This window comes from Tauraco erythrolophus, chromosome Z (assembly GCF_009769465.1).
Source record: "Tauraco erythrolophus isolate bTauEry1 chromosome Z, bTauEry1.pri, whole genome shotgun sequence".
Classification (NCBI taxonomy): domain Eukaryota; kingdom Metazoa; phylum Chordata; class Aves; order Musophagiformes; family Musophagidae; genus Tauraco; species Tauraco erythrolophus.
In genome coordinates this window covers 28,289,691-28,316,300 of record NC_141496.1, presented here as the reverse complement: position 1 = coordinate 28,316,300, position 26,610 = coordinate 28,289,691, and the positions used below count along the sequence as shown (strand labels likewise).

Below are 26,610 nucleotides of genomic sequence, written 5' to 3'. Positions count from 1 at the left end.
TACAAAAAGAAAAGCAAACAAAAATGGTTACTTGAGAGGATAACAAGAAAACAAGGACAGATCTTAAAAACAACACCACTCCCCCTCTTTGCCTCTTCTTCCCGGCTCTACCTCCTCCCCACAGTGGCACAGGGGGGCAGGGAATGGGGGAGTGCAGGTCAGTTCATTCCATGCTGTTACTGCTGCTTCTCTTAAAGGAGAAGGAGTCCTTACACCATTGTCCCTTGCTCCAGTGGATCCCCTACTCATGGGAAAAGCGTGAGGTCCTACCCGCTGGGAGGCAATCCTTCCCCAACAGATTGCCCCAGTGCGGGCTTTACCACAGTCTCGGATTCTTAGGGAGTCGTAGCCACTCGCTCTGGCGTGGGTCATCATACAGACTTTAAATGCTTCTCCATACAGACTTAGATGCGTAAATGCACCTCGACCTGTGCCCATGATTCACAATTGTCTCAGGCTCAGGCATCTCCTTTAACAAAGCACCTCCCCATCAGCGGGGGTCATCCCACGGACTCTAGATGAGTAAACAGGGCAGTTCGCAGAGGCACCGATTGGCTCAAGCCCCAAGGGGGATGGGAGTCCGGTCTGATGGGCAGCTTCTGCCACCCGGACCTTCCCCCCCACCCCCTCCCCACATCAAACCATGACACAGCTTCTGCTCATCATGTTGCCTCACATTAATGCTCTAGAATAGAGGTACTATTTTCTCTGCAAATAGGCCGAAAATTGAACTTCACTTTGAAGATTTCCCTCACTGCTTTTTTTGCCAGCTCTTACACAGGACTTAAGCAGTAAATTTAAAACAAAAATAAATAAAAATAAATAATACATAAAATAATTGTGCATTTTTCTCCATATTATTCAAAAGCAGTGTGCCTTGTTGTATAGCTACTTATTTTCTTCTTACAGTTTAGATCTTGTTTCAATTATACTATCGCAAAGTATCTTTTTATTTTTTTTTTAAACATAGTATCCTTTTTTTGTCTCCTTCGTGACCACTGAGGTTGCTGCCTTCTTAGAACCACAATTGAGCTACACCACACAGTCCTGTTGATGTGCCTGGCAAACTGTTCTAGACAAGCTCCTTGAAGCTTCCATTTCTCCACAGATTCATCCAGGACTGTATTTAGTGCAGTTATTAAGCAGTTTTAACTTCATTATTTCTTTTCAGTCTTTGTATTTTCTTAGTCCAAATAAGGAGCTACATGTAAGGCTCCTTAGGAAAAAAAAAAAAAAAAAAAGAAAGAAAAAAAAGAAAAAAAAGGGGGAAAAAAATCACCCTTGCTGATCACATGTAGTGTGCAAATTGTTTTAGACAGTGAGAATACCTCAACAACATGCAGGGTTTACATAAACTGTCCTTTATGACTATTTATTCTAAACCTTCCATTCTCGTTCTACAGAGAGTTTATAGTTTGTGATATGTATTATACAACCTTGATTACAATGACAGAACCATACGTGTCCTAGTAATCCTAATTATCACTGTTTAAGTTTAATAACTGGTTTTGGCATTTGTAGAACAAAGAGTGATCCAAGAATATGGAAAATATTTACAAGAATAAATCTGGAAAATACATCAGTAATTAATTCTTTCCTATAAGAAAAAAAAAACAGCCTTAACAGAAAATTTAAAAAACCTCTTCCAGCACAACAATCCAATAGCATAAGTATTTCTAGACTGTTTTGCGTGTCTCACAGCACAACAAATTCTGCTCTCTCCCTGCCAAACAGAAGAGATATGTCCATATGGTAGACAGACACTCAACAAACACAGGACTGGATAGGACTGACAAATGACAGCAAGTATGCTGGGAAGCACTGAATTTCAAGTATTAGATTTTCTAAGTGCAGAGACTGTCCAATAGCTGGCAAGATCTAGGTGTTTTTATTCAGTAAAAGCATTTGGAAGTTTATTTTGAATACATTTGGGTTTCTTCCTCTGCTTCTGGAGGCAGTGTGACTGTCTTAGAACAAACCTAGTGCTGTTATCCCAACATTTTAGCAGTAAGTAACAAAAGACCCAAACTGCTTCATATCACCGAAAAAAATCAACATGCAAAATATTTATGACTATGAGGTTAATCAATTCAAATATGTAACTACTTTTGGAAACGTAGGTTTATTTTTTAAAAATAGCCATCCAAAAGTTTAACAGACCAGTATGTATATAACTCACATATCCACAGAGCAAGAAATAACCCATCAGCATTTAAAGGAAGAATTCAATTAGGATTCAGTGAAAAAAAAATAAAATAGAGAAGTCAAAAGCTGTGTGCCAAGCCTTTGACTATGCAACCACTTATTTCAGAACACAGAAAACCACTATTCAGAACACAGCACAAAGAAAGCATTTGAAGTAATACATCTGCAAGGACAAAGTAAGACAAAAACTTAACTCTAAGCATCTAGGCTCATATAAATAGATATCACAAGTCACTAATCGTTTATCATGTACTGGTGCTTAATAACTTTAACCAAACATTAGAGTCTGTGAAGATCTGGCTCCTGGGTACAAACACCCAGGTCTCCTTTTTTCCTGAAAACAGCTACAAAATACTTGCCAAATACTCTTACTATATCTTCAGCACTTTTAAAACCCAGCATTGGCATGCCTCAGCTGTCTTTTCTTTTTTCCACCTGTGCTTAAGCTCCCACTTTTCTGAATTGATTATTTTTTCTGAAGCTGCAAGAGAAAACTCCTGTACCCTGTAACTCCTCCTCATGGGCCCCTGCAGTAAGCTGATCTAGCACACATCTGTCTGATATATAAACCATGCCAAGCTCTATTTGAAAGGCTTGTCTAAAGTCATACAGTATTTTAAAAGTGAGTACAGACCAGGAAAAAAAAAAAAACACACAAACAACTCTGATTTATTTTATAATGCAGATTTGGGCATTTTCATAGGTTATCAAATCAAAGCATCTTCAAAATAATAAGAAAAAGCAACCTTTTAAGTTCCTGCTACTCCTGAATTAAAGTGTGCCAACATCTTAAAGCCATCAGCTGCGTGTAATCTAGTATGTAATATGTACACAAAATGTCTGAAGGGGAAATATGGTCAATAATAATTTCTGGTACTTGTTCCTGTTTCTTACTTCTGATAGACTAATTGCTTTGCAAAGATGAGAGTGGAAGTAAGGTGGTTTCTCTTTGCTAAAAGGAATAACGGAGTCCCTCCTATATGCGTCCTCTTTCCACTTATTCATAAATAAGTGCTGTAAATGTAACTCAGAAGAATGTTTCATTTCCAAGTGCATCCCCCCCTCTCTCCCTGCCAAACAGAAGAGATATGTCCATATGGTAGACAGACACTCAACAAACACAGGACTGGATAGGACTGACAAAAGACCGCAAGTATGCTGGGAAGCACTGAATTTCAAGTATTAGATTTTCTAAGTGCAGAGACTGTCCAATAGCTGGCAACATCTAGGTGTTTCTACTCAGTAAAAGCATTCGGAAGTTTATTTTGAATACATTTGGGTTTCTTCCTCTGCTTCTGGAGGCAGCGTGACTGTCTTAGAACAAATCTAGTGCTGTTATCCCAACAATGTTATGGATCTAATTAGAAGGCATATTTATAGCAGCTTTTGGAAGAAAAAAAGCAGGAAGTCAGACCACTGTTACTGTGCTTACGGACACCCGGCATAAGCAGCAACTAGCCAACAGTAACGCATCCACACTTCCGGATGCATGGAAAATACCTGTCCTGATGCCTGCTGGTTTTGTACTTTAGGCTGCAGCTGTAAGGTAAGAACAGAGGATCCAATTCCAACACATGAGGACAGGAGTCGGCAGAAAACTAGTTTTACATCTACTGCTGATCAGAGTCACGTACAAGAAAAGATGCCCCTGACTTCAGATGCAGCAGAAACGTTAGGTGTGCACAGCCTGCAGGGAAGGCTGCCAGCCTTAGAGGATCAATATACCACTTTGCTCCAGTTTTGTCTTTTGAGGGGGAGGGAAGAAACAACTACTTTGACCTAACGCTTTTTTTGCCCCTTTAAAATGAAAAAACAAACAAACAATCAAAAAAACCCACTTGCATGGATATGAAGCTGCCAAAACTTAGAATCACATGCAAACAGCAGAGACAAATAATCTAATATACAGGCATTAAAGCCTCACGGTTGTGTCCAGAACGCACATTTTCCATCTTATATCCTGTAACCCCTCTTCCTGGTATCTCCTTGAAGGGGGACTGCTCCGATTGCCTCCTGTGACTTCTTTGGCACACAATAAACAGAGCAATACGGAGCTAATTTAAGTGGTTTAGCACACCAGGATACAGCTGGGAAAGGTTTCGGGAGAAAGGCTGGTGAGGAAGAAGAGGGCTGTGGGCAGTCCAGCTGAGCCTGCGCACAGCAAGGCGGTGCAGATGGGCACGTTCCAACAGCGCCTGCAGCCAGGGAAAACTGCCCTGAAACTCTCCAACTAGCCCAGGAACAGCAGAAACCGCAACACAAGGAATTAAGACGTTTGCTCCTAGGAGCAGGAGTGGCAGGGACTCAGTGTCAGGAACATTTCAGCTGATCCTTGCTCATCCAGCAGTAGCCCAACTCCTCTTGTGCATCTACAACTTTAATATTTCATCTGCTAGGACCCAGATGTCTTTTTTTCTTCTCAGTGCAGGCACAGGCATTGGCTTTACACAGTGCAAACTATGACTCCATTCCGGCAATTGGACGGATTTACATCTGTTTTTCACATCACTTTTGTTTAAGAGGAGTGACTTGAGTTTTTAATCACTTGGGGCCCTAGCGGTACCCAGAATATATTGGCTCAATTCACTACCAGAAAGAAACACACGTCTGCTGGCATAAAGACATAAAAATGAAACAAAACTCTTCAGTTACTACTTACCGCACCGGACATTTGAAAAAAGGGCAGCATGCACCTTAGAAGTATCTGCCCCTAAGCTAACTCTCACACCAAGCACACAAACCACAAAAACTGAAATTCCATCCGACAACTCTCTAAACCAAATACATAAATAAAAGAGTAAAGAAAATAATATTCTTTATAACACTAGTCTTAAACTTCAGGGGCAACAAAAAAAGTTAATTACTTTGTAATCTGTTGCAACTATTCTGTCTCCTGTAGGCTGTTTCATTCTCCTAGAGACGACAATGAAATGAAGCAGGTGAGTTTATTCAGCATGCATAGACAAGGTGGAAAATCCATCAGTCTTGTACAGGTACATTCAGCAACGTTCAAGCCTCTCCAAACAGCTACCTCAGCTTTGCTAAATGCAATCAAATTTACATGGGAGGAAAGGGATTATGTGATAAGGTAATGTGGTGACATTGAAACACAGGTAATTAAGAGAAATGGAAGTTTACATATCTAATTTTCTTTCCCTAACGATCTAAGCAGTGTTTTTAACCAGTTTTCATAAATCTGCTTTTCAGCAATGGATTATGTTTTCCAGGTGGGGAAATGGCAGGGAACATATTTGCTGAATAGAGCATTTCACAATAATTTTTTGCTTGTTATTTATTTAATATCTTTGCTGGGTGACAGGTAATAACAGTGAATACCACACTGCTGAATCTAAGAAAAAGAATGTTAAGCTGGGTAAAACTGAACCTATTTTCTCCAAACAAACACAAAAAGCCCTAGTGTTTACAGTGTAGCTGGTATTCTCCTCCTTCTTAATTTTGTCACATCAATGCTTCATTCAAGTGACACAAAGGAGTACTTAAACTCAAAATTTTTAATTTAATAACAATAGTTTTATTCCAACTTTGTGACTCATTTTTTTCCCAGCTATATGCCAAAATGTGCCCTCTTCTAATTGCTCCCATGTTTGAATCTCTGCAACATGCCTGCAAGACACCATGATAGTTCAGTAAGGTCACCAGCAATTTCCTCTTGGTAAGATCCAACCTTTTTCCAACATCATCATCCTTGAACTTTCTGCCACTTTTGATCATATTTCCTGCGTCCTGAAGTTGTGAAATCTCTCCTCTTGGCAACTATCTAGCTTTACAGACTACATTCAGTCCTCAAATACACACATATAACTCTCAGTGATTTCTAAGGGGAGCTGTTCATACGCACAACGGAAATACCTGTAGGCTTCAAAGGAATAGTTAAATTGCATATCTTGCTCTTGGTGGGCCTTTCGGTTTAGACGTTTTTGTGCCTAATGATCATTCCTTAGAAAGTTTATCCTGGAAACTCTTATCCTTTATGGGTTAACTGGTTTCCTGTTCCATTCCTGATACTGGGAAAGAAGCAGCAAAATCCAAAATGCACTAACAGATTCCTCAGCTCAAACACAGTGTTTCACTACAAACAGAGCTTTAGCCATCCACGGCCAAGTCTTTCCCAGTACACTCACACTTAGGAAATAAGTTAATCCTTTCATTTGCAGAAGATTCCTTATCTAATGTAGCAATATTAAAGCCATAAAGCACATCAACTTTATGGTTCAACCTGTGCTTGCAAAAGGAGTCTGTCAGCTATTGCTTGTCATCCCTGATGTCACCAACAGCCAGAATTTATAATCTTTTTCATATTATTGATCAAACCACTCACATGATCCTTCCTCAGCCTGTTCAGTCCAATCTTGTGTTAGCAAAGACCTATTGATTCAGTCAAATGGGCAGAATCACTGTAAACAAGGGTGAGACAAGGAGATGGTGGCATCCTGTGTGGTGAGCTCCCCCAGTCTCCACAATTACAGCTGCTCTCCTGAGTAACCATTACCTTACCCATATATGTGAGTCCATAAGTCCCATCTTCACCCTACTCCCACTTTGGCAAAGGAGTTACTAATTCTTAAAAAATCCAACTTCAGGTCTCTCTCAGGATTATGGAATAAGTGACCCATTAAATTAGTCAATGTCTTCAGGTCCATGTTTTCCCAAAGCCTATCTCATTTGCCTTAGGCTGCAGCAAGATGTGCTCTCTTGGCTCTGACTAAACTAATTTAAAGAGTTAAGCTAATTAAAAGCTCTCAGATCGCACAAGGGGTCAACAGTTCCTAAAACAGGCTGGTATAATTGCATGCGTGCTTACTCTTAACACTGTTCTGACAAATTATCTGGATTAAGAAACTGAAACCACTGTAACTATTAAAAATGTTCAAGCTACCCAAGGTTGCTTGCAGAGAATCACAGGAAGCCACATGCTGTCCCTGAACACAGCTGAGAGACCTCAGGGGCAACCGCCTCTGAAGGGAGGCACCTGCGGGCAGAAAAAGCTCCTAACCTTAGTCCCACTCATCACCATCACTGTCTACACAGTTATTCTTTCTCCTGAGGCATGCATTTTTCCTTCAATTTTTTTTGCACTTGCATTCCTTCTGCTACCTTTGACTTTCTAATGAACCGTAACTGTTGGCCAGCAGCAGTTTGTATCTCCTAGTCAACGTGAACCATTTGTGGTCAGTAAAATGTGATTATTAAACTGTTTTAAAAAAAAGCTTTGCCTTTTCAATCCATTGAAATTACTGGAATACAACTTGATGGCAGTGTAATGTGTGATACATTCAAGAAGACAGATACGAATTCACATCATTTGCAGCCAAAACTGCAACTACATACAACTTTCATGAGAAAAGCAATAGAAAACACTTTTTTTTTCTTAACCCCCATGAGAACAGTAATAGAAGAAAACTATTGAAAAAATTTGGACTTCACAGAAAAGCATGGATGGAATCATAGAATGGGTTGGAAGAGACCTTAAAGATCACCTAGTTCTGACCCCCCTGCCAGGGGCAGGGACACCTTCCACCACATCAGGTTACTTAAAGCCTCATCCAACCTGGCCTTGAACACTTCCAGGGATGGGGCATCCACAACTTCTCTGGGCAACCTGTTCCACTGTCTCACCACCCTCAATGCAAAAAATTTCTTCCTTATATCCAGGAAAATAGGTAAATCTACCTAGGCATTGGATGCCATTCTTAAGATCCACTTGTTACAAATGCTGATTTGATTGCAAAATGTGTTACAATGCTGCAGTCCAAACAGAAAGTAGACTCAAGAAGACATAACTATTAAAACTGTCATTAAATTTTGAGTATCAGATGTCAACATATTCTATTTTGTTGTTAATTTGATAAAATATCTTCTTGCAAGATATCAGAACCAATGCAGTGCTCCAACACACGCAATTCTCTGCAGTGATCAGTAACAATCTTTTGCATAGCCTAAACATGTATCATATATAATACAGGAAGTTAATAACAAAAGATAGGCAGTACTGTTGCTTCATTATTTGTTTTTGTATGTAGCTGGTCAAAGGCATTTACTCTAAAATATAAGTGAAAACTCCTGCTTTAGGTTTCTGGTTCTTCCTAACCAAGTTCAAGCAACTCAGGAATCTTAATACAGAATTCAGGGTCAGCTCACTTCAATGTACACAAAGCTCTGGCTATATTTTAACTTGAGAAAATGCAATTAGGGGTCAAACCTGAGAGCAGGCACAGGCAGCATTCCACACAGCAGCAATGGTCAAAGTTCAGATAAAAAGTGGGGCTGTTTCTTCCTGCTTAATGAGAAATGTAAAGATAGATGCTGTATAGAAAGAGACAGATATTCCAGTCTTAGAATGCACATGAAGGCATCCAGAGATGCAGAGATCTGCAAAGGGCTTAAAGACAATTAGTAGGAACGCATAGATCAAGTAGAGGAAAGATTAAGACTGAGCTGTAAGGAACTGAAAAATACAAACAAGGATCTTTACAAAAGGAGGGGAAATTAGCTTATTAGTTCCAGTGTTAGTACGAAATGCTAAAAAAACTGCAATGGACCCTGTGGTAAGAGCTCTCCAAGCCAGTTTCACATCAGACATTTACATGATCTGATACCGTCACATATGGCCAAATCTTAACATCTAACGTACACAGTTACTTTCAAACTCACATGGCTCAACTTTACTAGCTCTGAAGATGGACACTTTCCATCTTCTAGCCTTAGCTATTTTACAGATTTTTTTTTCTGATATTAAAACCTTCCGTTACAGTTCCCAATCTTGTTTCACAAAAAAACTCTTTCTTTTCTGAATGCACAGGAGACGGGCAACACTATGCCCTTCTAAGCCTAAACCCCTTCTAAATCTTAGAGATGCAGATGATCAGGAAAATCTATAGGCAAGAGCACAAAACTATGATGAAAAAAACTTTCCTTTCACTTTTGAAGTCAATTAATTTTTAACTGCTACAATATCTTACTATAAATTATTGTAATCTGGAATAACCAACATCGAATCACAGAATGGTTTGAGTTAGAAGAGACCTTAAAGATCACCTAGCTTCAACTCCCCTGCCAGAGGCAGGGACACCTTCCACTAGATCAGGTTGCTCAAAGCCTCATCCAATGCAGCCTTGAACACCGCCAGGGATGGGGCATCCACAACAACTCTGGGCAACCTCAGAGTGAAGAATTTCTTCCTTATATCTAATCTAAATTTACCACGCATTTATGGATTTTATTATTTCTTTATGGTTTTTTTAACCTCAAAACCTGTAAAATGTACAGATTCCTTGTCATTCAGCACATCTATATTCTGACACTAAATAAATTCTGCTGGTTTTACTCTCCCACAAATTAAGGCAGAGGGAAAAAATCTTACTCCTTCAATGCACGCTAAAGTGATATCACCCACAAATATATATCTAATATATTTTATGCATAAGAATAACATCAAATAATGGAAAGTGAGACACAGAAAATAATATGAAGGACAGTTATGTGGAGTTTTTACTTGGAAATTCTCGCATCCAGAGGGACCCGGACAAGCTTGAGAAGTGGGCCCATGTGAATCTCAGGAGGTTCAACAAGGCCAAGTGCAAGGTCCTGCACATGGGTTGGGGCAACCCTCAATATCAATACAGGCCAGGGGATGAAGGGATTCATAGCAGACCTGCAGAGAAGCACTTGGGTGTATTGGTGGATAAAAAACTGGATATGAGCTGGCAATGTGCATCTGTAGCCCAGAAAGCCAACTATGTCCTGGGCTCCATCAAAAGAAGCGTGGCCAGCAGGTCGAGGGATGTGACCCCCTCTATTCTGCTCTGGTGAGACTCCACCCAGAGTACCACGTTCAGCTCTGGAGCCCTCAGTAAAAGAAAGACATGGACCTATTGGAGGGGGGTCCAGAGGAGGGCCACAAAAATGATCAGAGGGATAGAGCACCTCTCCTATGAAGACAAGCTGAGAGAGCTGGGGCTGTTCAGCCTGGAGAAGAGAAGGCCCTGGTGAGACCTTACTGCAGCCTTCCAGTACTTAAAGGGGGCTTATAAGAAACATGGGAACAGACTTTTTAATAGGTCCTGTTGTGATAGGACAAGGGATAATGGTTTTTAAACTAAAAGAGGGTAGATTCAGAATAGATATAAGGAAGGACTTTTTTATGACGAGGGTAGTGAAACATTGGAAAGGGTTTCCTAGAAAGGTGGCAGATGCTCCATCTGTGGAAATATTCAAGGTCAGGTTGGACAGGGCTCTGAGCAACCTGATCTTAGTTGAAGATGTCCCTGCTTCTTGCAGGTGAGGCTGGACTAGATGACCTTTAAAGGTCCGTTCCAACCCAAACAACTCTATGATTTAATGATTCTATAAAATCAAGCTATTCTAAGAAAATGTAATAGCAGATATTAAAAAAATATTAATGCTCTACGTGACAGATTCAGTATAGATATCCACACTGCTGAGTGATTCCTAGTCATGCTAAAAGCAGTATTCCTCTTCTCCTTGCGTATTCAATGTTCGAAAGTTGGCTATAGAAGAAACATAGGTTCTAAAAGAATAATGGCAATAGACAAAAAAGATGATGTAGCTATCTCCTTTGTTAACGTTGGTTAAAAAATCAGTTAATCAGTAAATGGCATATATTTGGCTATATCTTAATATTTAGTATCTTTAGTAGTATTTGGTAATTTAATAGTATCAAATGTATTTGTGAATTCATGGTGGTAGTCTAAAACAAGAAACAACAAAGGTCAAGAAAGAAATACTAAAACTTGTGCAAGGAAGAGTTGGGAGGAAAAACAGAGAAACTTTATTTGCTCAAAGTTTTTCTAAGCTTTTTTGAAATCACCTACAGTGTCACATGAGAAGACAGCCTCCCACAGAAAGTGGAAAACATTTCAGCATTTGGATACCTAAGATGGGCAATCAGGGAAACGGACAGAAACCCATACCCACCAAGTCCCAGTAAAGTAAGGGAGGAGCAGAAGTCTTCTCTCTCCTCAAGTTTCTGATGTATTTCCACTGTGCAACACCTGAGCTCAGACGGATGGAAAAGTAAAAAGAAACTCAAATTCACATGGTTTGGGACTACTTTTCGTCTTTTCTTCTTGTGCTACGGCATTAGGAGATTTTACAATGAGTTATGAACAGCAACAACAGAAATGCACTTGTAATCCCGAATTTCACAGTATCTAAAGCGATCCTACCACTGTGCCACCATCAGCCAGGCAGCACAATTCCCTTAACAGAGAATGAATTACAGGGAATGACAGATTGAGGACAGATTTTCAACTACCTTTGTCTCACTGATCCAAAACAGTATGAAACACTAAACTGGATGACGGAAGACGTTGCTTCTTTCTCTCTTCTGTGAAACTCTGGTTTTGTTTTCCAATACTGAGGTTTTTACTTTTCTTTCTGATATTGTAATACTGCATTTTAAAAATAAAATACAATTCCACCTTGAATACTAGTGATCAGATAGGTTCCTTTAATCCACAACTACTGAATAATAATGGGTGTAACAAGCACAGAAAAAGATGCCAGAAATAAGATGGCATATCCAATTCACCCACAGTTTAATTCTGTAAACATTTGTTACATGTTATATATCTAGTGCTCCTTTGAAGGGCTGAGGCTTTATGAGCAATCATGCTCTTATACTTAATCGGAGCCATATGGAGGTCAGTGTGAGGGTCCATCCAACTGAAGCAGAACTGGAAAGTATATTAAAAATTAACTGTGAAATTATTTCATATGTAACTTACAGAATTTAACAAGCCAATTTAACAATGTTAGTGTCTCAGTACTGTCGAAAACGGAGCACGTCAATGAAGTGACTCACGTTACCTACAATACTTCTACAACACAAATTTCTGAAGTTTGCAACTAAAAATAAATAAAAGGAGTGACATGCAACATGCAGACAACCTCAGACAAACAAAAGACAGAAGATGAGACAAAACCCATATCCCTGTACCTTTCTTGCTGTTGCCTATTTCTGATGGGGAGATCACAGAAAAAAGCAAACCTCAGCAGTTTTGGTTACATGAGTGCCAACATCCCTTTTCCTTAATGCAAAACTGGGCTTTATATGATTTTGTTCTAAATACTACTGAAATTATAGAGGCAGTCAATAGTTCATAGTAATAAAAAGCAAAGTAGGGGAACTACAAGCAACACTGACACAATAGTTTAAAACCCACACAGTTATTTAGCGGACATGATACCACTACATACCATTTAATACATAATTATTTAAAAAAGAAGTGATGGATATAAGCACGAGACAAGTCTACATGTATAACTGTCATACACAGAAGTTTGAATGTAACACTACAATCAGTTGCCAATATCAACAAACAAGTAGTAGTTAGCTGTTTCTTTTTTAGAAGACGTTTTTTAATTTTCTAGGTGAATTTTGTATATATGAAAGGGAATTAAATAGCACTTACTAGTGCCAGACACAATACAAGCAACCACCAGACAGCTTCAATGCACAGCTCTGTAAATGCATCTCATTTTTGACCTCTAACATTCTTGCTGAAAGTCTAGGTCACCGAACAGGACTTCAGAGCCCTTCCTTTGTGTGATTTAAGCTCATGGTTGTGACTCACAGCTAAACAGACAGTGCTGTCGATAATAGCGGTAAAGGATCACATTTGGGGAAAATTTCTCCCTCTGATCTTCACAGCATGAATAATGCTTATTCTGTGTGTGTTCCAAGTGCGGAACTCCCATTGAGGTTTCAGTAAAAAAAAAAGAAAGTACAGAATACACAGCAGAGATCTACACTCTGGATAAGAGACTCGCAGCATGAATTAGAGAGTAACTTTGCCCTTAATTTGAACTCAAGTTCTTCCCTGCTTCCCCATATTGCATCTGAAAGATCCATTTGTTGCTGCATTTTTCAATCATGCTGCAAGTGTGACAGAAATGCAAGCACACTCCCTCCGATGTCTAACACAAAACATGTACTTCCAATGAAATGAACCAAAACCTTTTGGTTAAAAAACATCTGCTGCGTACTTCAATCTGACACTGTACACTCTCAGTGGAAAGAGTAAACTTGAATGCTCCATATAAGCAGCAGAAAGGCCACTCAAAAAAAGCGTCATCAGAGTGCTGACGCATTAATATATTTTCAGTGCTTAATACAGTTTTTTTTGTGTGTGTGATGCAAGAACTCCTGAAAGCCTTTCCATTAGAGGGACAATAGGAAGAGAAAACCACACCTTCTACTATAAAGTTCTGCTAATGTAATTCTTGTTGAGCTTTAAATACACCCAGAGGGCTTTTATTTTCAATCAAAGAAACATAATACCTCTCCTGCATCAGATCACCATTTGCTGAGCAACTTTACAGAGCATTTACAGAGAAACTTTTACTGTGTTGTGCCCAGATAAATCAACCTCTACAGTTTTTTTGTAACTCACCAGAATGATTCTCCTGACTTTCCTAAAGTGGGGGAAAAAATTAAAAAAAGGGAAAACTGATTTCATGGGAAAAAAACGCATTTGATGTTCACAAGATTCCAACAGTTAGAAATTTAGCCCTACAAAAGCTGAGTGCACAATGTCCTTTTTCATCCTATTGAATTCTTTTTTTTTTTTTTTCCTCCCAGTACAGCTTTCATGATAGGAGCAATCCTAGCGCAGACAGTTGCAGGCGACTGCTTTCATTGTAAGCAGTCTCAGTAATTAAACAGGTCTCAGTAGTTACAGACCCTGCTGTGTCAGGTCTACACTAGCATTCACCATCACTAAATACAAGAGAAACAGAGAGGGAAATTTTAACCTAAAAGCAACAGGAATAACCTGACAAACTGTTCATATGTCTGCAGTAAGAAAGTTAAATGAGACATAGTTGAGAAAACTTTGGACTTGTCACAGTGACAGGGCGCTGAACCTGACAACTGATTTGGGTGTAGAAGATTCTGACACAAAGAATAATGGCTTCTCAAACACTGTTATGGAGAACGAAGCAGTATAGTTTAATAGTAATCATAGTTCAAGACGACCTTTTGAGAGCTGTGGAAAATTATTAAATGTTGTTAACACGTAAAATGTGTTGTTTTCAGCATTCATCTCAGCCTGAGAAAAAAATTTGCTAGGATAACAATTAGCATGCTTAAGTCAAAGCTTTACACAAAAAGGGGCAGCTTGCAACTCTGGGCAAAAGCCACTTGTTTCATTTACAAGTGAATTTCACTTTAAGCATTGGCATTTGCTCAAAACAGGAAGAAAAATTCAAGATTCCACTTATGATGGAATTTTTAAGCACAAAGCGAAAACAGAAGTGAGTGTCTGGCACAAGGTCAACCTCTATTAAGGGACTTGGGCTTGGAGTGTTAGGTTTTGCACAGAAAATGCAGGGTGGATGGGGAGAGGTTAATGGTAGAAGGAAGGGAAGATACATAAACATTTCCTACAAAACATCTTGGGTTTTCACAGGATTTTAAAACAGAAGGACAAACCTGTCAACCTATTGACTATCAGCAACTTCTCAGTTTTCATTTTGAAATTAATTTCCATCATAACATTTCCACCTTTGATAATACACTCTTACAAAACAGACTACATGTCTCATTACTATTATCTGCATGATATGGCAGAGAAGATATTCTTTTCATTCCAGGAAATTTATTCTTACCACCCATAATTTAATGTGGAATAAGCCTAAAAAAAGAATAAAAGCCAACACTGGAGTACAAAACACCAACCACATGAACCTTTCACTATCATTGACATGCAACAACTCGGACCAATGCCAAGTTCAGCGATCAGCCACAACTTTTGCCTGTATAATAACAAGCTTAAATAATCAAGAAACAGAAATGTAATATTTGGGAATATAGGGACTCAAATAACTAGTTCGATTGAAGGTGCTTGCAGCTAAGGCACCTGTGCTTATTTCCTCTTAGGAAGCAGCAGATGCTCAGGCAGTAGATGTCCAGGCATCTTCCTTGCTGGCAACGTACTGAACCTCCCAGAACCTCCTGACAAGACCAATTAAAGTGAGTCTTCAGATCCATAATTGAGCAGGTTTACTAAAAAAAAAAATCTGACAATGCAACCTTTAAAATTAGAACCTCTAGCACCACAGCCAGACAATAACTGCTCTAACTAATCTGTCCTTCAATTGGCTTGGACAATCTACAATTAAAAGTCTCTCTGAAGTCCCTTATCGGCAAAAGAGAAAGAGCAGGAGTTCATTCAGGAACAAAGACATCAGGAGGAAGATAAAAAACTGCCTCAGGGAACTAGTAAAAGTCAGATCCCTGGTTTCTACCAAAGTAGGAGCTGGAAAAAGGCAAAACAAATCCCAACATTTTATTAGACAAAAGCCACAACATGTTGTCTGGAATGGGGAAAAAAAACCATACACACACACACAAAAAAAAACCCAAACAAAAATAACAAAACAGACTGAGAGAAAGTCTTTATTAGGGTGATATGAAATTTTTGGGGAAAAAAAAACTAGGGGTGAGAGAGAGCCTGTAAAAACATCACTAAGTATGTCCAAAACAATCTAAGCTCTTATTAATCACAATTCTAAAATGACAAAAAAATCCTCTTCTGGAAGGAAAAGAGTCATCACTGTCACATGCTCCATTATGGAAAGGATTTATGTGGTTTCCTCTGAGCAACGTGAACCAAGGTTTGAAAAGTTCCACATATTTTACTGTTTAAAGCCCTCTTATGGCAACTACCAGACACTACAGTGCTAATCCACATTTAAGAATTAACAGATATATTGGAAGTAAGAGCAGTAAGAAGTTTTGTTTCAAAACTACTAGCATATTAAAAAGCTGAAGGTTAAATAGAGCAAAGGATAGTAGTTTTAATACAGAACTGAAATTAGAGGTCAGATTCCTTTCCTCTTACATTGGCAAGTTTCCACTGAAATTACTTACAATATGTTGCAGAAACTATAAACACATGCTATTCACGGCAAACCCTCACTTCTTACCTCAAAGCACAGGCCTATATTTGAAGCAAAACTTGGACTCTAAGGCAGTGTTAATAGTGCTGAGGTAAATTTGAACCACTTAAATGCTTTTTATGACCTTTATTTATTTTAAATCAAGGTCTCTTCAGGAAAAGTTGGTAGTTGTAATCTCTTATGCTTCCTAAAAAGAAAAATAAACATTACATCTCATTCTCTTTGATTCAAAGTGGATAAAAGGCCATAGGTACCCAAGACATTGCTGCATCTATTTTTATCTGTTTTCCTGGAACAGGCAATGACTTCATTTTCACCACTGATCTCATTAGCATAGACTTCACTTGTATCTGCAGTATAAAAGCCAGTCTGTAAAAGCAAATTTTATTTCATATCGCACCAGTCAAGACTTTTCAAGCTACTACTTGATACACAAATATTACATGACATACCATTGAACTAACTTATCTTTCCCTTTTTCTTATTTACATGTAGAAATAGCTTGTGCATCTGTCCAAAGACACCAGAGATGGCGATTTACACGATATGCTGATGGAGACAGATTTTGCTAATCATCAGATTATTTCACTTTTAGCCTGCTATCTCCATCAGTTCTCTTCAAAGAGGAAATGGAGTTCTTCCATACATTTTACAAAGCCCTTTAAAAACATGCAGTATTTCCATTAGCCAACTGGCATGTTCTCAAGGCAATCCTGGCTGAGCCACAATACGTACAAATAGGAAGAAATATGAAAGACTTTAATCAAAAGACATCTACCATGACAGCAAAGATTACACCATGTTCTAGAGTATTTCAGCGAGCACTCACTAAAAAGAGATCTCTAATTTTGGGGTCAACACTTCACAGTGAAGGAATGAACCGTAAGACTGTATGTTTATTGCAATGCTACTTGCTATAGCATGCGAAAGCAAGTATCGCTTGTAAATTATTTTGCAGGGGGGTGAATTTTGAAGCAGTGAGAGATGCAAACATCTGAGTGTGAATTTCGGCTGCAGCTAAACAGGGACTAGTAACGAATCTAGTAAAATCTACCACAAAGTAGGGTCTTCACTTTTTTTTCCTCTACAGGTTTCCAACACTACAGTCATCAAACCACACAGGCTTAAAACAAGCCAGAGCGTTTTTATGATGCTGTGTCTTTAACTATTACGCTGAGGAGACACATAGGTGCTGCTCATTAAAGTTATGGATAGGCTTTATCCTTTCCTAGATTTTCCCTCGCAGTCTTTATTTAAATCCTTAAATTAATTCTTAACCACAAAACATGGGCAGAACTTTCTCAGAGAGAATTCCTGTTTGTAAAGGTAAATGTGTCTCTCTTGCCATACTGAGCAAAAGGAGGGTTTTCCAGTCCCAGGAGAGTAGCTGGGGCAGGGAGAGGGGACACAGCTTCCTTGAGCAGGCATGCGCTCAAGAGCTGAAGGTAATATCATACTATAAGTAGACACCCATATTATACCTACAGCAAGGCACACTAAGACTCCCATTTACAAAGGACTTGAAATCCATGCAGAGATCTCACACAGCACAACTCTGAACAAGACACTCAACTGCAGACCCTCTCGTGTTTCTTTTCAACCACTTTCTAATGCCAATTTTAAAACACACCATCTGCAAAACAGATAAATATAATATAGAAAAGCTGAATAGATTTCACGCTTTTTTTTTTTAAATGCCTAATGGTTTCAACATTTGTTCTTTGGAAACTGGGTCTTTAATGCATGCAATGTTTTATCCCTGAAAAGATCAGTTGTTTGAAGTGAAGAGAGAACACTGAAAATACCTGAGTCACTGTCCCCTGACCTGCTTGATCTAGGCCCAATTTCCCTGCATTTCAGTTACATTAAACTCCATTCCCAACAGCTTAAGATGTCAATTAACTCAAGATAAGTTCTATTAGATAGGGCAGAGACTGGATTCTCCTGACCGTTTGACTCTTGTTGAAACATACCTGTAACTGATTACAAGATAACTACTGTTAAAAGCAGGATATACTATCGTTGTTTGGAAAAAAATGGTTTATCAACAAAAAAATAAATTTATCTTTTTAATTCAGTCATACCCTGTAATTCCAACTCAGATGTCTTTAGTTTTATGTCACAATGTACCGAACAAACATCACTGAAATAACTCTACCCAGACCCCATCAGCAAAGACTGGATTCCTTTCACTTGGAATAAATATCGGTATCATTTTCCACATGGCTTTGCTTACTTTCAGTTCTAAATATGAAAACATCGTAAACAGAAACAGGCACAGACGACTTATTGAATCCTTTTAGAGCCAAAACCTGGACACAAATGTAAAACCACAACGCAAACAGGTTTGGACTCAAAATGAAATTCCAAGATTCCGAGTGCTACAGGAAACAGCTGCTGAACTCAAAACACATCACTGCATTTTCATCAAAACTTGGGGTTTGTGTTTTTTGGTGTGGGTTTTGGTTTTTTTAGTGTTCGTAGAAAATTAATTTGCCATTTTGACAGCCCTAATATGCAATGCCTGGGCAAAAGAGTAACAGTAAGCACTGAAAGGCTACTTCCCACTCCCAATCAAACAAGAACAACTATGTTCCTGAAACCCTGCCAAGCAGCTGTATATCAAAAAGGTTCTGTTTCATTCCTAATTTGGAAACAAAGGAGACTGCTTTGTAATGTATTATTTGTGTTATCCTAATAATCTAGAAAACAGATCGTGTGCTAGTAGATACAAAAACTCAGCCTGTAATTTGGCAGCCCAGACTGTATCATTGCATATTAAGCTTTTTTATGAACAGACCTTTGCTTCATGGGAGTACGGTGCCAATTAAATATCTCAAGCAAGTCAAAAATTACACGTTATATGAAAACAAGGGAAATAAAGAGTTTGGGCTTCCAACTGCTTGCTGTCTGGCTGTTCGTACTTCATGCAACATGTGGCAACTTCTAGACTAATCAGACGGCTACCTATAGCTCAGGACAAATAATTTGGTAGATCGTGCTCAGTAAGGATTTGATTCCGACAGAAACTCAGTAACCACTGGGGCAAGTAAGATGCCTCCAACTTCACCATACTCCTCAGTTCTAACAATACTGTTTTTACTCCAACAGGAGTATTCCTCATTTGCATAGACACTTCTTCAGACTTGTTTTTGCCATGCTTGAGAAAGCTGTAAGAGGTGGGAGAGAAACTGCCCCTTCTGGTATAAAGCCTGTTTCACTTTCATCACTCTTTGGTAGTTAGAAAATACATGGAGGAAGGACAGAGGGGCCATAAGTCTCTGCAGTCAGCTTCTTAGACACTCTATCAAAGTGATTACTGAAAGAATACTTAAATGAACTCACCAGTAGAGAAAACAAGAACTGTGTTGTCCCAAAGACCGTATCTTTTCAGAGCATCAGTAAGATTTCCTACAGCTTCATCCATAAGAGTCACCATCCCTGCATAATGACGCCTCTTCACATCTTTAATGGAGGAATACGCCTTCAAGTATTCTTCAGGGACCTCGAGAGGTTCATGGACAGACTGAAAAGCAAGGTAGAGAAAGAGGGGCTGGGGTAGAAGGGATAGAATGGAAATTAGTTGAACATAAAGTACTAAACATAAAAGTTACCACAGCAAAAGCAGCCCTGATTCATCAACAGCTGCAGGCACTGTGTTTTGATTTCTTCTACACTTCTCTCTTCTGATCCCTAAGCACTACCGAATAAAACTTTGATAAAGGACTTTTGTAAAGCTGTGGGAAAACATCAGGTGCATCTTTTCTTCATAACACAGTTGTTAACAGTTTCTTTCTATAAAACTTCTCCCCTTAAACTTTCCATTCTTTTTTAGAAAAGCAAGCTACATGCTAAATCACTTCTATAAATTCATTACTTCTATTATTAAAAAAGAAACGGAGAAGGGTAGCAGGCCAGGGCTGTGCAGCCAAAGCTGATTCTGACAGCAAACAAGGCAGGTTTTACCAGCACTACTTCTCACATTCACCTCTATGCACCCTGCTGAAAAGGCCCGAATTACTGCTCAAGGGCAGGTGTCTCCATCAATATCTCATTAATTTTAGCACTAAAGAATGCTTTAAAAAAGTTATCAAAAACAGCTGCCGACTGTACCTTCTCAGATTTATGATTTGCTATAAGATCTATAGCTCTTTCTGTGAATAAATTAGTAGAGTACATGTTTTTAAACCCAGTTGCAACTTCTTCTCCATCTCGGAAGTCCAGAGCGCAGCGCGTTACATTCTTTGCTTTGATCAGGACACAACGGTCATGAGAATAATAATCCTCACTCCCCAGAAGATAGCCTACAACAGGAAAAGATGTCAAATAAGTGGGCCAACATAATGTCATATAAAGAGATACATTAGGGGGAAAAAAAAAAGTGAAAAAAAAAGGTCAAAACTTTAGTGTTTTTGAGCTGAAACATTCATTCAGCATTTGACCGTCTGCAACAACATCCCTTCACAGGTCTAAGTAGCTCAACCTTTAATACTTCATAGACTTTTTATTGTTAATATAAGTCGTACTTTCAAAACACACGAAACATTCTGAAAGCAGTTCAATGACTTCATAACTTGACACAAATAGATTAGCATCAAACTAATGCACTGATAAAAAAGGCAGTGACCTACACATGTACTATCCTGATTTTTAGCTGGTGTGATTTTGCATAATTGTATTTTCACGTAAGTTTGGAATTTTTTTTAATTTATCAAAAAACATCCGAGCATGACGCATTTTTTGGTCAGCTGTAAAGCAACTTCTGATCCGCTACTGACACCAACTGGTGAAAAAAAGACACTACCGTTTAAAGACACCCAAAAGAAACTATGCAAAAACTACAGACATATAAATTTGCTCCTATCAAGGGCTATGCTGTTAAGCATTGAGTGCTTTTGCTTTTTATTGATCAGAAACAAACCTTTTCAAAATTTTTTGAATCTCAGTAATTGCTACTTTGGAAATTAGATTTCAGATTTATCCCCCAATACCCTAAAAAACCAGACAAATCTGTAAAATATATTCTTAAGTTCTGCAAAATAAAACTAAAATTGAGGACAAAAATCCAAACCAGAGGAACTTGAATTTTTATTCACCAGCTGCACATACAGCTACCTGGGAGGGGGGGGGGGAAGTAGGTACAGAAAGAATGACGTTCTGTTTTTAAAATAGTATGAAACTCTAATACATTTTTAGGAGGAAAAAAAGGCTTTTTTTTCAAAGCATAAGGAGAGGTTTTGTGGGCAGACTGCCTACATCAATGTACTCAGAGCCGCAAGTTGCATTTTTCCATTTTGTCCATTTTTCCATTTTTTTGTCCTGTGTGGGAGACACTGCATCAAGTTTGCTGAAGAATCAAATGCCCCTTAATTGCAATCAACACCTACTGGAATTATATGAACCTTATAGGATATTAAACTGCTACATTCTCTGAAAAATAATGTCACACTGGGCACTCAATGACCATGCCCAGAGCCAGCCTGTATTAAGGCCCCCGCATTAAGAGCCTTCTCGGTCCCAGGGTGAGATTCCACAAGGACAGCCAGCCCATCTACATCTATGATGTCAAAAAGACCCCAAGCACCTGTGAAGGGACGGGAGGAGGTATATATGTTTAAGCAACTAGCTGTTACATTACGATCCATCCACATATATTAGCTTAATTCTGTTGTGAAACCACAGCTTCAAGCTCCCTGATGAGTCAACAGACAAAATCTAAGGGAGCAGCTCTTCCCACCTAAAGTTTCGATCATCGCTGTCTGTAACACGCACATACCACAGCCAGGCTCTTCACTTGAGTACCTAAAGTTAGGCAAGAGGAACACGGACTTCAGCGTAAGCTTATCTGTATCTTACTTTCTCAGCTGTAGACGGGTGCAGCAGTACTATCAACAGCTTGGAAAGTTATTTTGAAGACAATGAATTGTTTAGAAATGCTACATTTAATGGAAGTGTCTTAAAAACAATCCAGTGGAGAGAGACAACTTCGCATTCAGGGCCACAGAGAATGAAATGTATTGCAGGGAGCCTGATTCACCTGACATTAGTGGCACTTGTGCAAATCTAGCAGACGTAAAATCCATATTGGGACATGAGCCTCTGCGAGAGGAAGAATAAACAACGTGTAGCTCCAAGTAAGCTTTGTAACACACTCACACTTGGACAATCTCATTCTGGAATTTTTTTTTACATCTGAGGATTTGACTTCATAAATCGTGAGTTCCTGCAACAGACCTTTTGGATACTGTTCTACAGAGGCCCTCGCACCCTTTTGCTTGCTTCAGGTTCTGGAAAACCAATGCTACTCTATTCACAAAGCAGGACCACAGTGCACTATGATGTCTATTTCTCTCTTCAAAATATCAGCTTTTAGAAGTGTAACATTATTTGCAGAGCAAACAATATCTGCTGTCTGATCTAACACAAAATGTTCAGATTAAAGACACTTATAAAACCAATCTAATCACTACATCTTAAATCTTCTAATCATCAGGAATCAAGTTAAATGCAGATCAGACGAGAGAACTACTTTCTTTGGAGCCACTAAATATTTATGATACTTTCTTCAATAAGTTGTAAGGCTTGGGCATACGTTTAAGGCACTACCTTATTTTACTTTGGAAAACATGGATGCCCAGGTATTGATTTACTTATACACTACTAGTAAATTTGCCAGTTTTAGAGGAAACAGGCAGTTTCTCATAATTTTTAACTCTGCATTTGCTACCCATGTTAAATCTAACCATTACCAAAGTAAGTATCAAATCCTCTGCGGGTTGGAAGGCATTCTTTTCTGTACATCCCTAAATGCCACTTCCCCACCATGTGAGTAACGTATCCTGCCTCTTGAAGCAGCTCTGGGAGGAGTTTTTCATCCAGTGGCAAACAGCTGGGCTGGCAGGGCCAAATTATCTGGTGTTGCAAACCTGTGTGGATCTAGCAGAGAAAAGAAGGATGCAGGGTTAGTTACAACACAGCAACACGTTCCCATAAGCCACTTCATCAGCATGCGCAAAAAGAAACAAAGCTACATCAGAGGCCAGCATCAGTTTTAGGGCTTCATGTCTTCACCGATGTAGCACTGAGGAAGAAGATGAGGAAGCCGCAGGGGAAGTATGGAGGAAAACAAGGAAACAGCACTGCAGGGTTTTACGAGATCTTCCCAGGCATGAATCTAGTGCAATAAAAAAAAGTAAAGCCTGTTGCGCTTTCATCTAAAAACATAACAGGTAACAACAACCATTATGGTCTCTCTGCAAGCTAGGGACAACACCTCAACATGGAGTGACAGATTTATAAATGGGATGGAAATGGGCAAATGGGCACATGGCAAGTGAAGCTGCCCAGCTTTTGCCTGTACCAGAGAACAGTCACCGGAGGAAAAGGTGACAAAGGCTAAGAGAGCGCTTTTTGCATTACTATTCTAAATGTACATTATATACATACATTATATATTGATTTACATGCTTAAAGTGAGCGTGAGCTCACTTTTCCAAAAAAGGCATTTAGATACTAGGGATAACACAAGCTCCAGACCTAGATCTCACCTCTTAACAGTGCCATCTAAGTTTCCAAACCTAACAAGTGGTGAACATCTCTTCACAAAACTTAACAAGTGGTGTATCTCTTTACAAAAACATGACTGATAGAGATACTCGGAGTACTACATTTTTGCAAAAGATGCAAGAAATCTCTTCAGTTACTTTGTACTGTAAGTTGACTTTTGACAACTCCGTCTCCTCCTCCAGAAAAAACAAAAACAAAAACAAAAACCAGCACACCTTATTTACCTACTAAGTATTCCTAGTAATCTACCTCTGTCAAAGCACAAAAGCTCCAAGACCCCCTAGAGCACAAGACATCAGATACTATAACTCCACTAAGCACAGTGTAGCAAGCTGCATGATTAATTTTTTAAGCATCATAGTAACACTTTGAACTCACTTTTAAACCACATAAGCCCTGATCTTAGACAAGTGGGTAAGTAGACTCTCACAATGGGCCTACTAGTTACTAATCTTCTTCGAAACAGGAACTGGAAAAAAAAATTTCTTCTTTTTAAACCCAGCATTACAAAAATGTAATTACTATAGTGAAAGACACAGGCTAGCAAAGCATTGTAATATCTTCCATTGTCTCTAGAAATCAAGAAAAAGAAGAGGAAAATACTACTAATAAAAAATTATAGCTTTCATAAACCATTGTCTTTGCTCTTCTTTCTTTATAGATCGAAGGAGAACTATTAAAATCCCAACTCCAGATAGGATCAGATTCAGGTTACTTTTTCAAATCTCTGAGCAATTGTTAATCATACCATTGAGTAAAAAAACCGAACAACAACAACAACAAAAAAAAACCCAACCAAATCCCACATATTTGCTACATAATTATCTCCTGCACATGTCTCCTCAATTTTACAGAAAAACTACTTCCATTTTCAAAGATTATTTCACTCATTTGTAACAAGGTCAACATGAAAATGATTAAGTTATCAAGTCAGAAGCATATGATGAATTTAAATCAGGACTCAACTATGAGCATTTCCAATTTCCACTTTAAAGATTAGATGCAGCACTGTCCACTTAGTGCTGACCCATTCCTAGATAAAAATGTTCAGAGTATGAACTGTATTATAGGAATAGTCAAAAGGAAAAAATGTTTTAGGTTATTTACATAAAATATTTTGAAGAGCTGGTTAAAAAAAAAAAATCAATTACCTATTCTTTATTATAGACTCTCGGAGTTTCTAGAAAACAGACCAAATGTTTGCTTGCAAAAAGTATCACGTACGACAACCTTCCTTCAACAACAGGCAATTACGTCTACTAACAAAGGATGATATTTATTTTCATTCTGAACTCTCTCTTTGACAAATCTTTGCACATACAGTTAATATCCATGTGCGGGACATTGTGAGAGAGTGCAGAGGTCTTTGAAATACACTTAACCCTTTGGGAGTTCTCCTTTCTGTTCATGCTGTATTCTTCTTTCCCCTCGCCTTGTTTCTGCCAAAGTTGCAATAAAAAGAAGGGGGAAGGGGACTACAGCAGTGCAATAAAGTGCAATTCTTACACCTGTGCAACTGAAAAACATGGAATAAATCATGACTAGGGTTACGAAGCAGCTGGATGCCCTGACTAAGGATCGGTCTGTGTGCACTCCACCAAGGGGAGCATAAATGCCTACACCTATGTTACCATACAAAGAAGAATGTACAGGTTAGGATGCACTCAAACACTACACTGGAAAACAAGCTGCATAACTGAGCACATAGTGCTGCTCATCGGCTTCTGGCTGCGCGTTCACCACACACCTGTCCAGTTCAGAAGCACCTAAAGGAAGGCAGCTATGTCGGAAATATTTTTCATGATACAGTGCCATGCCTGTTCATAAAACTGAAACATAGAGGGCACCTCAGCTTTTCTGAAGCAGAACAACTTGCACTAAGCTCGTGCTTCGTTTACCGCTGAGCTAGCAAGCCAGAAGTAAGTGGAGTAAGTTTGTCCGCGTATAAGCGCAACCGGTTTTCGCGCAGTAGCCTTCTCCCGAACGCATCTTTCCATGAGATACGACAAGGCCAAACTACACACGGCGCTGCTGAAAACACGGAGGCCAGAAGCGCCCCACCAGCTCGCCGGGAAGGGGCCGGGAGGACGTCGCCGCTGCCGGGGAGGGACGGAGGGAGCCCCGGCGGCTCTCCCGCGGCCACGGCCGCGCTGGGGCAACACCTCCGGGACCGAGTTCGTCCGGCTGCCCCCTCGGCCCGCGCCCTACCTGGTAGCGGCCGCTGAGCAGCTGGCTGCGGGAGGGGGTGCAGAGCGGCTGGGTGTAGTACCGCTCCAGCCGCACGCCGCCCGCCCCCAGCGCGTCCAGCCGCGGCGTGCGGATGGCCGAGCCGTGCCAGCCCACGTCGCCCCAGCCCAGGTCGTCGGCCAGCACCAGCACCAGGTGCGGGGCGGGCGGCCGCGCCGCCGCCGGCCGCGGCAGGCAGAGCGGCAGCCACAGCAGCAGCCGCAGCACCGGCGGCGGCACCGCCGCCGACCGCCGCGCCATCCCCGCCACCAGGAACTGGGCCGCGGGGGCCGCCCCGGGGACGGGCCACGGCGGCGGCGGCGGCCGCCGGCTCCTCCCGCCGGGCGGGCGGAGGCTGCGGGGGGCGGGGGCGAGGGGCGCGCCGGCCCTCGGGCACCGGCAGCGCCGGGCGGGGGCGGGCGCTGCTGTGCCGGTGTGCCCTGTGCTGCCGCTCGGTCCGGGCTGGTGCCGGGACGAGAGCAGCGAGGCTCCTGTTTCACCCACCTGTTGTGGGTGGACGCGGCGGAGCTGAGGCCGTTTAGTTTATTAAATGAGTCAAAAAAAGAGATTGCAACGTTATTGCTGGTGTTAGAAGGGTATCCCAATCAGTGACGCTGCAGTTCACCTTCCTTCAGTTCTGACAGGAGACATCCATTTTAAGCCCTGCAG

At 40.1% G+C, this 26,610-nt stretch overlaps 1 protein-coding gene across 1 annotated transcript in view; it reads right to left on the bottom strand.

The window, feature by feature from the left end:
• Nucleotides 1–26,202, bottom strand: part of ARSB (arylsulfatase B) — a 69,625-nt gene extending 43,423 nt beyond the window's left edge. Inside the window, exons 1-4 of the mRNA XM_086629058.1 lie at nucleotides 25,924–26,202; nucleotides 22,899–23,085; nucleotides 20,263–20,453; nucleotides 19,495–19,702 (exon numbers count right to left, since the gene is read on the bottom strand). Coding sequence (XP_086485184.1) covers nucleotides 19,495–19,702; nucleotides 20,263–20,453; nucleotides 22,899–23,085; nucleotides 25,924–26,202 — 865 coding nt within the window. The remainder of the gene's footprint in view (nucleotides 1–19,494; nucleotides 19,703–20,262; nucleotides 20,454–22,898; nucleotides 23,086–25,923) is intronic.
• Nucleotides 26,203–26,610: the final 408 nt, after the last annotated feature.